This window comes from Typha latifolia, chromosome 5 (assembly GCF_019914945.1).
Source record: "Typha latifolia isolate L0001 chromosome 5, TyphaL0001v2, whole genome shotgun sequence".
NCBI classification, from domain to species: Eukaryota; Viridiplantae; Streptophyta; class Magnoliopsida; order Poales; family Typhaceae; genus Typha; species Typha latifolia.
The window spans coordinates 6,211,926-6,229,249 of record NC_133090.1 but is presented as its reverse complement, the minus strand read 5'-3'; the positions used below and the strand labels follow the sequence as shown (position 1 = coordinate 6,229,249).

Genomic DNA, 17,324 nt, shown 5'->3' with positions numbered 1-17,324 from the left:
CAAGCAAGATTACCTGTGTCTTCAAGTAGCTGTAAAGTATAATGTCTTTGAGACAAAATAATTCCCTTAGAAGAGCATGCTATCTCAAGGCGAAGAAAGTACTTCAATGGTCCAAGGTCCTTGAGCTTAAATTTGGAATGAAGAAACTCTTTAAGAGAGTGTATAACTTCAATACTAGGACTTGTGATGATTATATCATCAATATAAACGAGTAGAGCAACAAAAGATGAAACAGTTCCTTTTATGAATAAAGAATAATCACATTTGGATTGAACAAAACTAAATTGGAGAAGAGATTGAAAGAATTTGGAATATCATTGCCTTGTAGCTTGTTTTAGGCCATATATAAACTTGTGAAGTCTACAAACAAATTTCTCCCCATGAAAATCAGCTTTCCAATTGACATTGTAACTGACAGGTAAGTCCATATAAACTTCTTTTAAAAGATCCCCATTTAGCAGCAAGAAGCATCTTGACGGTCACAAGCTTGACAACTGGAGAAAATGTTTTGATGAAACCAAGCTTTTCTTGTTGTGTATATCTTTTAACAACTAAGTGAGCCTTGTGTCTCTCAATGGTGCCATCTGATTTATACTTAATTTTGTAAATCCATTTGCATCCAATGAAATACTTTCCTTGTGGCAAAAGAGTAATGGACCAAGTATTGTTGGATTCCATAGCAGCACTCCACTCTTGATATTTTACAGCTTGATGAAAAAATTGAGGCTCGTAATGAGAGGAAACAGTGAGTACAAAGTTCCTATAAATAGCAAATAGAGATTTATATGATATGACTTGAGTAAGAGGATAAGAAGTAGAACAAACAAGAGGAGACACATCTTGTTGAGTGACTAAGCTACAATGAAAATCTCGGAGGTATGAAGGAGGGTGATAAGCTCTAGAAGACCTTCTGAGATAAAGATCAGAACCAGGAGGAAAAATATCTTTTGGAAAGCAACAATAGTATGAATGAGGCATTGAAACAACATCTAAAACAGCGGGAGGTTCAGATGCTTGTGTTATATCATCAGTTTTTGGTTAAAGTGATGTAATAGGCACTACTAGAGAAGCAAAAAGAGGAAGAACAAAATCTAGAAAAGAATCAACCAGAGTATCATGTGAAATAACAGTGTAAAAAGGAAAGATATTTTCATGAAAAACCACATCCCGAGATACAAGCATTTGCTTAGTTTGAACATGATATAGCCTATAGCCCTTAATGCCGGGAGGATATCTAAGGAACACACAAATTCTAGATCTTAGATCAAATTTGGTTCCATAAGTAATGAGGGAAAAAGCAAAAGCTAAACAGCTAAAAACCCTTAAAGAAGAATAATCTGCTAGTGTCTGATATAGAACTTTATAAGGTATGATGCAAAAGAGGAGTCAGAGTGCGATTGATAAAAAAAAAGTAGAAACTATAACACATTTAGACCAAAACTTTATGAGAACTCGAGATTGGAAATACAATGCCCAGGCAACATTAAGCAAATGTTGATGCTTTCTTTCAACTTATAGAGTTTTGTTGTGGTCTCTCTACACAAGAGAATTAGTGTAAAACTTTACTGGAGCTGAAAATTTTAGAAGAGACTAATTCTAGTGCAATATTTAACATAAACACTTTAATCTTACCATTGAATTGTGTTTCAACCATCTTAAAAAATCTAGGTATTATGGAAGCAACACCAGATTTGTGCTTGAGCAAATAAAGCCATGCAAATATTGAACAATCATCCACCAAAGTCAAAATATATTTGAAACCATTATAAAAGGTAACTTGATAATGTCCCCAAATATCACAATGCACTAAATCAAAAGGAGATGAAGATTAGTGATTCTGAGAATCAAAAGATAATCTTTTTTTTTAGCAATAGGACAAATATAACAAGGTGGAGCTTTATTGAGGTTAGGAACATCACAAGACAATTGAGACTTTTAAACTGTCTAATCTCTTAAAAAAAATGTGTCTAGGTCTTTTATGTCAAACTTAAGCAGAAACATTATTAACATAAACAGAAGACACTGAATTCAGTATTATAGCATGAAGAACATAGAGATCTTCTACTTGCACCCCTGCCAATCATCTTCTGGCTATTAAGTTTTTGAATAACAAAGTGATTAGGAAGAAACTTGATGGTAAGCTTAGTGCCAGAGGTTAGTGCACTAATAGATACTAAGTTAAATTTGAATGTTGGCACAAAAAGAATATCCTTAAGAATCAATTTTGAGCTGATATGAACATCACCAAAAAAACTAACTGGAATCCTGGTATGATTAGGCAGAGTAACACTAGAGTTTTTAATTTGATGCATAGAAATAAACACAAAGTAATAGAACAAATGTGTCTTGTTGCTCCAGAATCCATTATCTAGTACTGAGGAGAAGAAAAATCTTCACTCAGGGTCACAAAGAAGCAAGTACAAAGCTACAGTATTAGGTTGAAGATCTTTGTTGGCCTTGTTAGAAGAAGTCAATTGAGTAGAAAACATGGTCATGCATTGTTGATAGTGAGTAGCGCTCAAATTCTAAAAAAAATTACTTGAAAAACTCTAATCAGGCTGCTGTTCATAACCAAAGATTTGATTGATAGAATTAGGAGCACCATGAAATGAGTTTGTGTCACGAGATTTTGGTTTATATCTAGGAGAATAATCATAAATTTTAAAGCATCTGTCAATAGTATGACCATGAATTTTATAGTGATATAATAAGGTCTATCATTCTTTTGACCCTTATATCCAATTCAACCATTGGACTTCTTATTTGCATTAGAAAAATTGGCTTTAGTAGCAAAAGCCATAGTATTAGAAGCATCTGAACTATTATTAGCAGCAAGAACACTAATTTTTATTGAGCTCCTCTTGAGAGATTTAGACAAACACACAATTAATGGAAGGTAAAAGATACATCAACAAAAGTTGACCTCTAACTTGGGAAAAAGAGTCATTCAATCTCATGAGAAAGAACATTATATATTCCATCCGATAATGAGCAACCATGTCTCTAACTCCTCCACATGTGCATTTACCACAAGTACAAATAGGTTTATAATTACTTATTAATTCTTCCCAAATAGTTTTGAGTTTAGTAAAATAAGTGCTAACAGAATTTTGATTCTGAGTAAGATTCATCAATTCTCTCCTTTGTTGAAAGATTCGTGGACTATTTTTCTATGGAAACCTTTTTCTAAGATCAATCCAAATCTCATGTGCAAATTCAACAAAAATAATAAGCTGAGTTTAAAATCTAGAAAATAACCATGTTATTGTTCCCAGTCCAGGAATTAAGGAGATCAAGATTAGTACCTTCATGCTTTGTGATTAATCCATTAATAAATCTTAGCTTGTTCTTCACGAATAATCCAATGAGCATTGCTTGATTTCAAGATGCGTAGTTATCTCTCATGAGCAATTGCGAAATAAGAACAACTCAAGGATTATCATAGTGGTGAAGAAAATAAGGACTAGAAAGATCATTAATCAAGAAAGACCTAGAATTAGATCTCGAATTCAACACAGAATCATTCGAAGTTGGCATCATAGTCAATTCGAAGAAAAATAAAAAATAAAAAAAAGAGAAGGAAAGAACACTAAAAAGCATAAGAAAATTTAATAATAGTGGATGAAAGAGTAATTTGCGCTGATACCATATTGAGGGAAAGAAGAATAGAGAAAGCTTGCATAAGAAGGCAAAGCTTGAGAAAAAACTTCTCTCATGAATCAAAATTAATTCTTTTACAGGACAACTTCCCTTTATACATAGATAAGAGTTAGTTAACTAATTAAGGAATGAACCAATAAGAAAATTACAAGTTAGTAACTAACTAACTAATTATATTCCCTAATAAATATCAATTAGAATATTATCAATGCAACTATCACCTAATGGATATTCAATTTCTTATAGTATGCGGACTGGGAATCAGTAGAATGAATCTCAACATCATCTTCACACCTTTTCTTTATATATTGAAAAATCCACATAATTTTCACTGCTATGAAAACATAAATGAGATAAGTAAAAAAAAAGAGAGAACAAATAGTACACCAAGATTTATAGTGATTTGATCAATGGCTACGTCTATTCTTTGATATTATTTTTTTGAAAATTCACTATGTAATATAAAAGACATCCGCTACTAGCTTACCAATATGCCGGCAACATTTACCAATATTCGATCTCTCAAATCATAAATATTTTTTTACCTTCTTTACAAATAAAATCAAATCCCACTAAAAAAAAGAAAGAAGAAAAAGTAAACTTTTCAAGTGAGAACTTTTCTTCTTCAATATGGGCTGCATTTGATTTGTATTTGAAACTCTTGCTTTAATATGAGGTATGAACCTCTTTTTATAGCTTTGAGAAGACTCTTTTATATTTGAAATTGTTGGAAACAATAAAGACCATTTTGCAAAGCATTTAATGTATTAAGATTCCGGTCAAAATTTTCACTGGTTTGCAACGTATTTTTGATAGATAAAACAATCATACTAAACTTTAAAATAGGTTGTAGATATTTGCGTTGTCTTTCTACCTTCACACTAAAAAAAAATTTGATTAAAAAATTATGACTAGAAGAGTAAACCTAAAAATTAAAAATTATATATTGTAACAGAATGTATATAAAAGAGTATCTTTTTATATCAAAAGAAATTAAAAATTATGCTGAAAATACTAACATGTGTATATCAATTAAAAATTAAGCTGAAAATACTAACACAAGTGAGAATTTATTCACCCTTTAATGAAAATATTTTAACTTTTTTTGGTATCATCAAAATAATGTAGCTAACTCATTTGTTTATTTATTATCAAATCAACTAGTAAATTATAAGGCTAACATGACTGAAACTTACTATAATTACAGAACTTTCAATCTCTTCATCGATGAGATAGAGGATCATGGAATTAGAGTTTCATTGTAGAGAGAGAGAATATGGACGATCAATGAAACCTCTAACCCAATGAAGAGAAAGAAGAGAAAGAGACGAAGCTACCTCTCCAAACGGACATGCCGGTGTATTTTCAAAGAATGGAGATCAAGGAATATAGGTTATTATAGGAGAAAAAAAGTTTAACTAGAAAGATAAGTTAAAAGGTTAGAGAGGTTAACTTATACAAGGATACTAATATCATTTTACACCTATAGTAAATTTAACTTATGTATAAGGTCACTTTTGGGTTAAGAGAACTAATATTAGGGTATTTTTGAGGCATTAAATTCAACCAATGATAAATAATTCATATGATAAGGTGTGAATAAATATATAAAAAAAAGTAAAATAGTGGGTATTTTTGATAAATATCCAAACAAAAAAAATTAAGAGTTTGTGAGTAAGCCATTATTCTTAAAAAAATTTGATGGTTTAGTGATGTATAAAAAGAGTTCAAAAGGGAAGGTAATTTTTGTATCAAAATAAAAATGTATCTAACCCTTGGACCTTCAATATTTGTAGCCATAGAAAGTATTATTTTCAGATAAACTTCTTAGTCTCTCAAGAGCCAGAGAGTATAAATTTGAAAATGAATTCTTTGTGTACATAAGCTTGAAAAAATTAGCTAAGATTTCTTCGTCTCGCGACCAGTGTAGAGCTGCGATGCTTCTCCTCGCGCGCACGAATCCACCCCTCCACCCCACCCTCGACCTCGTACCCCACTGCAAAACCTGCCGCGAATTCCACCAAATCCACGGCCACCTCGTCACCACCGGCCTCCTCCGCGATCCCTCCGTCGCCTCCCACGTCGTCCTCCGCCTCTCCTCCTCCCCTTCCCTTCCCCTCCGCCTCCTCGCCCGTCGCCTCTTCTTCTCTCTCCCGAACCCTAACCCTAACCCGGCCGACCCCTTCCTCTGGAACGCCCTCATCAAGGCCTCCTCCTCCCACTTCCACGCCCTCCTCACCTTCTCTCTCATGCTCTCTAATGGCTTCTTCGCCGACAAGTTCTCCTTCTCGCTCGCCCTCAAGGCCTGCTCCCGGATCCCGTCGCTTAGAGTGGGTTCTCAGATCCATTCGCTTGTACAGAAGACCGAGCAAGCTTCGAATCTTTACTTACAGAACGCTTTGATCGGTCTGTATGCCAAGTGCGGATTATGTGGCCTTGCCCGGCAAATGTTTGATAGAATTCCTGACAAAGATTCTGTCTCTTGGAATACGATGATTGATGGGTATGTCAAGAACGGGGATTTGGATGCCGCAAAGGAGCTTTTTAATAGAATGGGAGATTTGGAGAGGAACTTGGTGACGTGGAACTCAATGATTGATGGGTATGCATCAGATGTTGCCGGCATCAATGTTGCTCGCGATCTGTTCAACCAAATGCCGGTGCGGGATCTTGTTTCTTGGAATTTGATGATTGAGGGGTATGTCAAGTGTGGGAGGTTGGCTGATGCGGAGCAGCTGTTTGAGTGTATGCTCGAGAGGGACGTGATCTCGTGGGCCAACATGATTAATGGGTATATGGATGCTGGAATTGTTGACAAGGCTGAGAGGTTGTTTGATACGATGACCATGAGAGATGTTATTGTTTGGAACATCATGATTAATGGCTATGTTAAGAATGGGTATTTTGTTGAAGCATTGCATCTCTTTGACAAGATGCGGGCCGAAGGCAATGTTTCTCCTGATAGTGTCACTCTAGCCTCTGCTCTTTCGGCAATCTCTGAATTGGGCCGCTTGCATGATGGGATTGCCATACATGAGTATGTCAAGAGGAATTACTTATCTTTAGATGGTAAGCTTGGCGTTGCACTTATTGACATGTACTCCAATTGTGGTAGGTTGGATGATGCTTTACAGGTATTTGAGGTTTCAGGAAGGAGTGTCGATCATTATAACGCGATGATTGGAGGATTAGCTATTCATGGACATGGTGACAAAGCCCTTAAACTCTTCTCCGAGATGGAGAGGTTCCATCTGAAGCCTGATGACATTACATTCATTGGACTGTTGAATGCCTGTAGTCATGCTGGTCTAGTTAAGGAAGGTCTCATCTGCTTTGAGACGATGATAAAAGATTATGGTCTGGAACCTAAGGTCCAACATTATGGGTGCATGGTAGACATCCTTGGTCGAGCAGGACTCTTGGAAGAGGCATGGAAGATGATTAAGAGTATGCCCGTAGAGCCGAATGATGTAGTTTGGAGGTCCTTGCTTAGTTCTTGCAGGACCTATAGAAACTCCGAGATGGGCCAAAAGATTGTTCGAAATTTAATAGGATGGGGTTCTTGCAATTCGAGTTCATATGTTCTTCTATCCAACATCTATGCTAGTGTTGGGATGTGGGAAGATGTTACGGCAGTTAGAATGACAATGAGGAACAAGGATATAAGAAAAGTCCCTGGATGCAGTTGGCTTGAAGTCGATGGTGTTATTCATGAGTTTGTTGTGGGAGATAACTCACATGTACATGCTAACCAAGTACATTCTTTGTTAGAGCAGTTGTATACACCCAAATTGTTTATTAGTTCCCATGTATCATAGAATGAATAACATAATCATGATATGATTTTACTGATTGTCTTGCTGCCTGTCTAAAGTAACATTTTTATATTGTGCTCATATTAGGGTCTTGCTGAGGTGAACATGAGCACCGTGAAGCTGCTCGTGCTTGGCTAGCCGTTGAATTCAGCTGCCGATTTAATTTGGAATTTCATTCACAGGTTGTTTCCTGACCCAACGCAAGGAACTTTGTTCTGTTCTTATCTCCATTTACTGTCTCCTCTCTAGGAGTCATGTGGTGAATACATTTTATTAATGACTGATATACAATGATATTTGCTAAAGTCTAAATGGTCTGCTCTACAAATATGAATCGGATTAAGGGGTAAAAACAGATCGGATTCAATCTCGTCTGGTTCCATATCCGAGATTTCTCAGCTAAGAGGTGAGATTTTTTCTATCCATCTAGTTTTTTGAATTTGTATCTCTACCGAATAGCCTATTCAAATACAAATATGGATTGAAGAATAATATCCTAATCAATATTCGTATATCATCTAGTTCGAAAAACTATAACAATAATTACTGATTTTCTGTATATTTCACTAATTATATCATAAATTCTTATACACTTTGAAAATAAACACAAATATATCTGGTATCTAATTCGTACCCTGATATGATAATTAATCTATTATTCCTAAATAAATATACCATTACAAAACTTAAAAAGTGGCATCAAACCCTTTTGCTAAACAAATTAGCGTTCCACGCCCACAGTCGTTCGATGTTTCCAGGACAGAATCATAATTCTGGACTAATACAAGAGAACCTTTCCATCCAGAGACTAATTTCCTCGATAGACATCTAAAGTCCCAATATGTTCACTTCCCAACTTCTAGCACTATTTAATAAAAATAAATAAATAAGAAAGAACTAGCACTGACAAGACAAATAGTGAACATTGAGCAAGGCAAATTAATCCATCCTTCTATGCTTTGTGGACCAAAATGCTGTCCATTGTGAGGATCAAGCGACACGACCCATAAGCGAAAATATTCAATATTCACCGATGTATTTGACGACAAGGAGAAGCTTCTCAGTCGATTTTCTTGCTTATAAACTTTCTATAGCCCTATCCTCTTACCAACATGGTTCCAGATCATAACCAAATTCCCATCGTTGAAAGCTTGCTTGACTCCTATGTACGGATAATAAGGTCTTTACAGTTACAAGAAGTTTAAAACGTCTTTTTTAGACCACAGCAACTACCAAGAAATCACATTGCGGAACACAGCTACATCCTCCGCTTAAAGAGTAGAAAAAAGCTCTATTAAAGTTATAGCTGCTACTCTTTGGCATAACAGCAATTCAACCAAAAGAACATGCAGAAGTGTTCCTCCTGGAGCGCATCAACATACTGAATGTTCTACGTACGAAATATTCAACTACATACAGGGAGTCCCTAACTCCCACAAATGCTACTAGTCGTGAATTCTCGTGCATCAGGCACGCCTCCTGAAAGAACCATTGCGTGGTTGTGGTTGTGGCTGCGGCTGCGGCTGCGGCTGTGGCTGTGGCTGCAATCCAACCTGTCCAGAATGGTGTGCCTGCTCGGCTGCCGGAAGGGCCCAGCCCCTTGTTGCTTGTTGATCTCGCCCACTGGTGCCACCACCTCCTGTTCAATAAACGAGATCAAAAACTGAAGTATAAGCAAACCTATCTATCATTTGTAGCACAGATATCCATCGCCATTATCTTAAAAAATTATGGTTCAATTATCAAAATCAGTGAGCTTACGCTCCCTGCAAATTTTCACTAGTATGAAGAAAATTGTCCACCAAAAGTATCCTAGTTCACCTGCTCAAAAGTACAGCAGCACCAATTATATTACAATATGTAATCATTTAAAGCTGCTTGTTCCCCAATGCATCCCATCATAGGGGCTACTTGTGATCCTTGCATGCAGAGCAGAAAATCAAAGGTTCGAGCAAGATTAGTTCAACCCTTACTGACTTGGGTTGTAAAGCCTAGGGCCTATTCCAGGTGAATTAGGCAGTCAATGCTCCAAAAGACTATTATCATGCTTTCCTTAGAACCTCGAAGCTTAAACACCACAATCATACAAGAAAAAGAAAAATCAATCCTATATCCTTTCTTTCCCCAAACAGCCTACTCAAATACCACCAATATAGTATCTGTAATCAAACAGTCTTAAAGAGCCAAAACAACAGTTCTTCCACCCTATTGTTCTGTCCCGTGTTGAAAAGAGAAAAAAGAGAGGATTTATATAGATCCTTGAGCGCACCTAATAGCTTAAGCTTGTGACTTGAGTTTGATTCTAAGATTTATACCAAACTCTATTTCACTTGGACTAAGATCGCCTATCTAAGACAAGTGGTGTCATAACCCAATGGTTCAGAAATCTTGAACTACTAACTTTGAAGCAATTTGATGCAATCAATTTGGTGCCTCTAGTAGTGTATATGTGGGTTCTTCTAAAAGAGTCATGATAACGCAATAAACGCAGGGTGGCATGACCGGTGGAGCTAAAGCCTTGGGTTAGAACTAGGGCACTCTGTATAGGTGCGCAATCTCGGTCGCAATAGACAGAGCAAAAGCCCTGATTTAGGAGAAGGATGTGTGGAATTGATACATTATCTCAAACGACTTTGACCGGAAGAGAATTGGGCACAAAGCTTGGTTAAGAGTAGTAAATTGGACTTGATGGGGAGCCATTTATGTTGGATTCGTATGTGAAGGGAGAAATTATTGAGTATCACATGTAAAGAGTTAGCCTTATAGTAAAAAGAGAGTAAAATGATGAAAGGGTTTATATAGATACTTAAGTTTCTGCATAATAGCTTAAACTTTGGGTTGAGTTGGATACTAAGATTTATTCATTTCATCTAGGACTCCTCTATTCTACAACATTCGGCACCTGACACAACGTGTGTCACTCGTGCCGATAGTGTGACTTGTTGTGCCAACCGGTATGGGTACGGTATTGAGCGGCACATAATATGTGCTAGCACATCCAAAACCCATTAAGGGCTCATAAATGAGTCTCTTTGCTGGCCACCTTATCAATTAGAAAAAGATAAAGTTGGAGAAAAAAGAGAGAATAGAGGACATTTAGGAGCAATTTAAGATATCTTCAAAACCATCAAAAGTTAGTTGCAATATTGTTAATTAATGAATGTGTTCTTGTTATATATTAATGTATTGAATTATGTTTCTACTAGACTATTGTTAAGTATTCAACAAAATACGTCATTTACACTATTATCTAGGATAAAGAACTCAAATGTAGAATTGAATATATATATATATATATATATATATATTCAAGCAAGAAACACATATAAAGACCCTAAAAAGCAAGGTTCTAATTTCTAAATATCGGATTTAGAATCAGGATCGAGTGGTCAATATTGACTAACTTGGCCATATCGGCCTATCCTTTAACTAACAGAGGATCGAGATCAACCAATACTTGAATCTATGCTAAAAAAAATATTACAATTGCATTAATGTGCCACTAGCACAGGCGTATTAGAATTGCAATCCTTGTTTCAATTACACTTACTAATTTTTTAAGATAATTACTTAAGACAAAATTACCCTTCGGGTAAAGAATAGAAAAGTTAATTACTAAGGACGACTAGTAATTCTGGAGAAATGGTCAACCTGGTTGATCCACAAAACCCGTCCGAGTCCACATTTCTCCATTTGAATTGCCGAGGCAGCCAGTATTCACCGAGTCAAATTTTTTTACGGTTTTATAACCAAACCGGCTTGGTGCTTAGTTCACCAGTTTACTTATCCAGCCACCAAGTCTAGTACGGTTCAAATAATTGTGCAATTAACAACCTTTGACAATCATATAGGACCAGTAGGCTTAGAATTAGTTTTTGGTTCCATATCAAAAGCAAAGACCAGAAAAGGAAAGAAGAGAGTTGAAGAACTTGAAAATGAAGCACGAGGAAAGGCAATCGAAATAAGAAAAAAGATTGAAAACATGTATATCCAAAGACGTCGCATTCATCGTCACTTCATACGGATGAACAGAAAATCAGTTATATTGTGTAAACTTCAGGTTCAAATAAACATTAGTTCACAAATTGCAGCGATAACAACTCAATCTCATATTTGAATAAGGAAATGAGAACTTCTTAAGAACTCAAACACCTGACTTAGGTCAGAGAAGACCTTACACACATAGTTACCATATATAACGAATACCAAGTACTCTAGTCAAACCTAAATGAAGATTAACTACCAAAATAGATGCATAAAAAGCACTTCAATAAGTAGAGAAATTGAAAAGATGCAAAACAAATAAATAGGATCCCAAATGGAATCTCTTTTTCTTTTTTCTGAAGAAACCAAAGAGATATCTAACTAGTCTCCGAACTCTGGAACAAGCCCCTAATATCCCATATACGTTCCTTCCACATCATCGACTATCCCAATCTGACATCCACAAGCACAATTCATGACCTTATCCATGAATGAGATCATTTTTCACACATCATCCCAATGAATATCATTCACCAAAATGAATCAAACAAGATTATCTCAATTTTGTCACATCCATATCAGGCCCTTATATCATTACCTGAGTCGATGTCAGAAAATAGAAGGGAAAAAATAAGCGCTGAAGTATTAAATGTTCATTTTATGGCTAATTATAACAAGAATTTCTATTCATCTAGTCAGTAAGAGCTGCTAAAACATTATTAACACACGCGCACTTTTCTTTTCTTTTTCCACATGACATCCAAGGCTTGAGGCTTGAACATGAGAATCTACTACTTCTAGAAAATAATCCTACACAATGACCACTAGGTCGCATCCCTGAATTCAAAAAAGCCCCTCCGTGAGCTCGTAAACCCCTTAGGCCAATGCCAATATCAACCTCATTGGAGAAAGAAATTTGATCAACTGGACCACCAATAGCACAGGTAGGACTCAATGCCAAATCAAGCAATGAGATACTTATAACAAAAATAACAGATGGCCATTATCCTAATGCTTGTGTCTCATACATAGTAGCACTATCCCTTAGAATGCAACAGATATGAGGCTGCTCTAAATTGATAAAAGTTAATTTAGTTCAGCTTAACTTCTGCACTAGGAAACTCTGTTTGCTTGTGTTGTGAAACATCAAGAATTCAGGATTCATTATGTAGCAGTTTCTCAAATTTTTCTTCTTTATCACGACCAAAACTTGAAGGATGAGTTCATCTCTTGGATGATCTAGTCCTTAAGTAGCCTCTTCATTATCCTGGTACAACTCCAGATCATCTAACGTTTTACAGCTACCCTTCTCCCTTGCTAATAGAAGTGATAGAGAAAAGCTGCCCTTTCTCAATTTTTTAAAATGGCATAAACTGATTTTGTTTGGCCTTGAGCTACTTGTTAACATCCTCATAGAGCTAAAGCCTATCTAGTATCTACATCTTGTAGATATATTCTTCCATAGTCATAAATCATAGAGTAATTCTCATCTCTTGAGACATAGAAATTTCAGTTCAGGTTCTCCATATTAAAGGAAAGCAGTGTGTACTAAGCAGACCTGCTTTGAGCACCTACTTACAGGTTGAATTTTCTTAAGAGTGAGTGTACTCACCAAATTTGCTTTAAACACTAGTAACTCTAAACAACTCTTAATTTCTACGATGCTGAATGCTTCCTCATTGCCATCCTCAATAATATTTTTTGCATTTACATTCTACTTTGCCAAGAACTCCGAGCCCCTAAGTAACACAATAATACTGCTAAGTCTAACCTGCCATCCTGCAGACTGTCCTTAGTACTACTTCCAAAACCTCCTAGTCACTGTCTCAATTCAAAAATACACACCAAAATATTTGCAAACATTTAGAAGGAAAGCAGCAATAAATGTAAAGATGGATGAAGTTCACAAGTACAAATGAGAAAACATAAAGATAGTATCATTATCAGCATTAATATATTTGCAAAAACTATGTTACAAATGCAATTTGATAGCCATCTCCATACAAGTTACTAGGTCACAATAATTTACCTTAAAATGGAAAAAAAAATAGAATAAATAGTCTCTATTCGTATTTCCAATCAAAATCAGGACTTACTAGTGTTGCCATTATCAAGCATGTCGAACCCAGGATTCCACCCTGGGAAATGTTGCCTTGCACCCCCCTTCCATGCTTCATTAAATCCAGGCAGTTCATCTGATAAATAGCACATATTATCATAAGTACATCAAAAGAAACCAAAAAAGGAACCTGCAGCTGTTCAGCATATCAAACCTTCATTAAGGTTATGCAACATCTGCATGGTGTCTACCCTCCCGTCAGACTCGAGTCTTCTTGTCACTGAATGCCCCTATTAACAGTATCGAACATGAAATATTGCTATTAGAAAATCTTGTTCTAATAAGTCAGCACCATGGACCTAAAATTATATGAGTCTTAAGAACGAGGTGTATACCTTATCACGGATTCCACGAGATATTCTATGAGAAGCCCTACGAGTGGTAGTATCTGCCTCCTTACTCTCCTCCACAGTAATCTACATGAAAGACAAAAATATTTGATAATAATAAAGCAACAGAATTGATCCAGAATTGACTTAAGAAAACAGAAATCAAATTAAAATGCAACCCCATGCCAAGAACAAGTTCTGCAATAAGAATTACTCCCATATATAAGAAAAAGGTCACCAATTAAAATTGCTTACACCATCACCACCAGTCTTCCTTGAAGTTGACGAAGTATAATAAGCACCACCAGGACCGCCATAAGTCACAGTTGAACTATGGAAAGAATAAGAATGATTCTGTGGCTGTGCATTGATAGCCCTGCTGAAGTCATTCCCATATTGTGTATGCCTGCTCTTCTTCTCTGCAAAAGAAAACCATTCAAACATGAATTTTTCTTTCCACCAACAAAGACCAAATATCCAAGAAGCCAATCAATGAAACAACCACCACAACAGAACTTTCAAGCTTGTGAAAGTGTTGTACCTTCAGTTTCTTCCTCAGGTTCTTGAACATATGGCTCTTTACCAGATCTGGAGTGCTTTCTAGGATTCTCTTTCTGCTGCTTATCATTCTCCTCTTCCTCACCTTCCTCATCAGACAGTTCTTTGATGACCGGCCCTTTGGATTTGCTAGGCTGGGGGGCTTGCTCTATAAATCCAGCATTGCTATTCTCGCCAAACATGCTCCGTTGTGGTCCAAAAAAACTCGGCCCAAACATGCTCGGGCCCATCATGCTTCCAAAGGGTTGAGTGAAGAATGGGTCATCAAAAGGATCCCTCCCACCAAAGAAGCTAGAAACCAGGCTTCCTGGTCGCCCAAGGCCACCAAATCCAGCAAAAGGATCGCCAAACCCGAAGATATCATCCCTCCCACCTCTTCCTCTCTGCATCTCCTCAGATTATAATCCTACAGAGTATTTTAAGAAAGAATTACAGCCTTAACTAGTAATAAATTCTCTTCCTAAATCGACAATATCACAACAGGAACATATAATAGAAGAAAAACATAGAAGAATCTAGGTTTTCAGTTAAAATTAAGCCAATTTACGGTTTAATGTGTAACATGTACATATTCCCATCAAGAGAACCCCAAAAAAGTCAAAATTGGAAAACAAATTATCCCCCAAAAAGATCAATAAGAACAATTGACTGTTCCTCCGACTATATCAATAGATAATCTCACAAATAATCAAAAGAAAGGAAACCCTAATCAGCAACAGATTGCGTAGCACAAATACAAAAGCAACAGAATTGAAGAAAATCGAAAGAAAATCCCAATGCAACTCTAAAAAAAATCGATGATCGATTATATCAGAGGCAAATAATCATCAACAAATCGTCAAAATTAAAGATGTGAAGAGGGAAATGTACAGGTGGCGATCGATTCGAGCCGCGTAGAGGAAGCAACGATGGCAGATCAACGAGGTCGGCGTCGACGGGGAAAGAGGGTGATCGCGAGAGACGATTTTGGTTGATGGGGGGATAAAAAAGGGCGGAAGAAATTGTAGAAGTTTCTAGTTATTTCTCTTCTTTCTTTTAATCTTTTTTATCTTAATCTCCTAATCGCGCCAGGGAAATATAGAAAAGGAATGACGGTTCCCAAATACTCCAGAAGCCAGACCCGGACACGTGTCGCCCGTTATCCTGTCTCGCAAGTTTCCATACCAGTTAATTTTCCGAGTCTCTTTTTTGACGAAAGCCGCGAACAAAGAAAATTTAGTAGTTTTAAAAATAATTTATACAATGTCTATTTTTAGAACTTTATGAAACATAGGCGAGGTTTAAAATTATTCCGGGAAATAGCTACCAGTCTATCCGTGATTGAGCCAATAAATTGATCATAAAGTTGGTTTGATTTCATTATAAGATCAGAAATATAACTAATTTGATAAAAATTGACAGACTCGGTAGTTCAACAAATATGCAACTTGAATGAGTTTTAGACATAATCATTGGGCGGGCCGGGCCGGGCTCTTCGGACCAACCGGGCTTAAGTATTTGTCCATGGCCCGACCCACTAATCACTCGGGCCGGGCCGGGTTCGGGCCGGACTAGAATAGTCTAGCCGTTACCGCCCGTTGGCCCATGAGAGATCGGGCTAACCGGTCGGCCCGAGCCGGCCCGACCCACCAATCACTCAGCCCAACCCATATTTTAGCTATTTTTAGAATTTTTTTAACTATTAACTTATTTTAAAAAATATATATTTATATTCCTCCATTTTAAAAAAATTAAAATAAAATAAATTTTTTTAAATGTGTGCTTAAAATAATGCAAAACGGTATAATACTAAAATATTTTTACTGTAGCAGTGGTAAATTACTGTAGCAGAAGGGCAAAGTACTGTAGCATACGGGCGGGCTTAGTTGCGGGCCAAACGGGTGGGCTTTCGGGCCGGGTCGGGCGGGCAAAGAGCTGGCCCATGCCGCCCATGGGTAGTTGGGGCTCGGGCCGGGCCGAGCCTAAACCGGGGCCTGGCCGGACTTAGCCCGGTCCAAACCGGGCCGGGCACGGGGCGGGCTGGGCCATTTGATCATGTCTAATGAGTTTCTACAATTCGATTGCTCATAGTTTTCAAATCACTTGATTATTTTTTTTAATGTTCAAATATTCTATTATTTACATGAGGTAAAAATTAAAAGTAAATATATTTTATAAAATTAAAAGTGTAATTAAGATATGATTTTATGTGAGTCATATTAGTTGATGTACTTAAACTTAAATACTCGTTAAAAAATAGCTAAATAACGGAAGAAATACAATAATTGTCTTGCTTTTATAGATATTTTAAATTTTAAAATTATTTAGACTATAAATATTCTTTAAAATATTTTAAGTCTGATTAGGTGGCCCACTAAGCAATAATCCAATAAACTAGCATATAACTGATTTTAATCCGGTTTGTTTTACGATCTAACCACATGAGTTAAATCGAGTCAAGTTAGTTAGTTAGTTTTATTTTATTATTTTGAATTTCAAATAATCATGTATCCGCTAGAATTCTACTCCTATAAATAAGAATAGTCATATGTTGATTAGGGGAGTCATGGAATGATAATTAAGTTAATTTATTTTATTATCTCATCTTTATTTTTTATCGTAGCCGTTAGATCGTCCTTATCTTTTTAGAAGTAGATCATAGCCGTAGAAACATTTTGACCTTCCAAACCCTAGTCATCTACCTCCACCATCAGCCACCCTACTTTACGGCCATCCACCACTGCCCTTGGGCGTCCGCCACTCTCCGACGACCGCCGCAATATCAATTAATTACCGCTCTGCCCTATTTGACATTGCTCCACTATTTTATTATTTTTTTTCATCCAGATGTCAGATTCTTATGAAACTAGATCCATTAAA

The 17,324-nt window shown here is 36.5% G+C and overlaps 2 protein-coding genes across 4 annotated transcripts; one reads left to right on the top strand and one right to left on the bottom strand.

Moving 5' to 3' along the window:
• The first annotated feature begins 5,556 nt into the window (after window positions 1-5,556).
• On the top strand, window positions 5,557-7,512 carry LOC140788188 (pentatricopeptide repeat-containing protein At2g45350, chloroplastic). Of its 3 annotated transcripts, none has more exons than XM_073137350.1 (2): window positions 5,557-6,697; window positions 6,776-7,512. In XM_073137350.1, the coding sequence occupies exons 1-2, from the start codon at window positions 5,598-5,600 to the stop codon at window positions 7,476-7,478; spliced, it is 1,803 nt and encodes a 600-aa protein (XP_072993451.1). In that variant the 5' UTR covers window positions 5,557-5,597; the 3' UTR covers window positions 7,479-7,512. The 3 variants fall into 3 exon arrangements, with proteins under 3 accessions (XP_072993451.1, XP_072993453.1, XP_072993450.1); XM_073137352.1 differs by having other exon boundaries at window positions 5,557-6,729; window positions 6,811-7,512; XM_073137349.1 differs by having other exon boundaries at window positions 5,557-7,512.
• Window positions 7,513-8,615: 1,103 nt separating this feature from the next.
• On the bottom strand, window positions 8,616-15,536 carry LOC140788321 (uncharacterized). Its single transcript, XM_073137528.1, has 7 exons — window positions 15,336-15,536; window positions 14,449-14,871; window positions 14,163-14,326; window positions 13,914-13,994; window positions 13,733-13,808; window positions 13,556-13,654; window positions 8,616-9,114 (listed from the first exon to the last, which is right to left on the bottom strand). The coding sequence occupies exons 2-7, from the start codon at window positions 14,852-14,854 to the stop codon at window positions 8,942-8,944; spliced, it is 999 nt and encodes a 332-aa protein (XP_072993629.1). The 5' UTR covers window positions 14,855-14,871; window positions 15,336-15,536; the 3' UTR covers window positions 8,616-8,941.
• Between the last annotated feature and the right edge of the window lie 1,788 nt (window positions 15,537-17,324).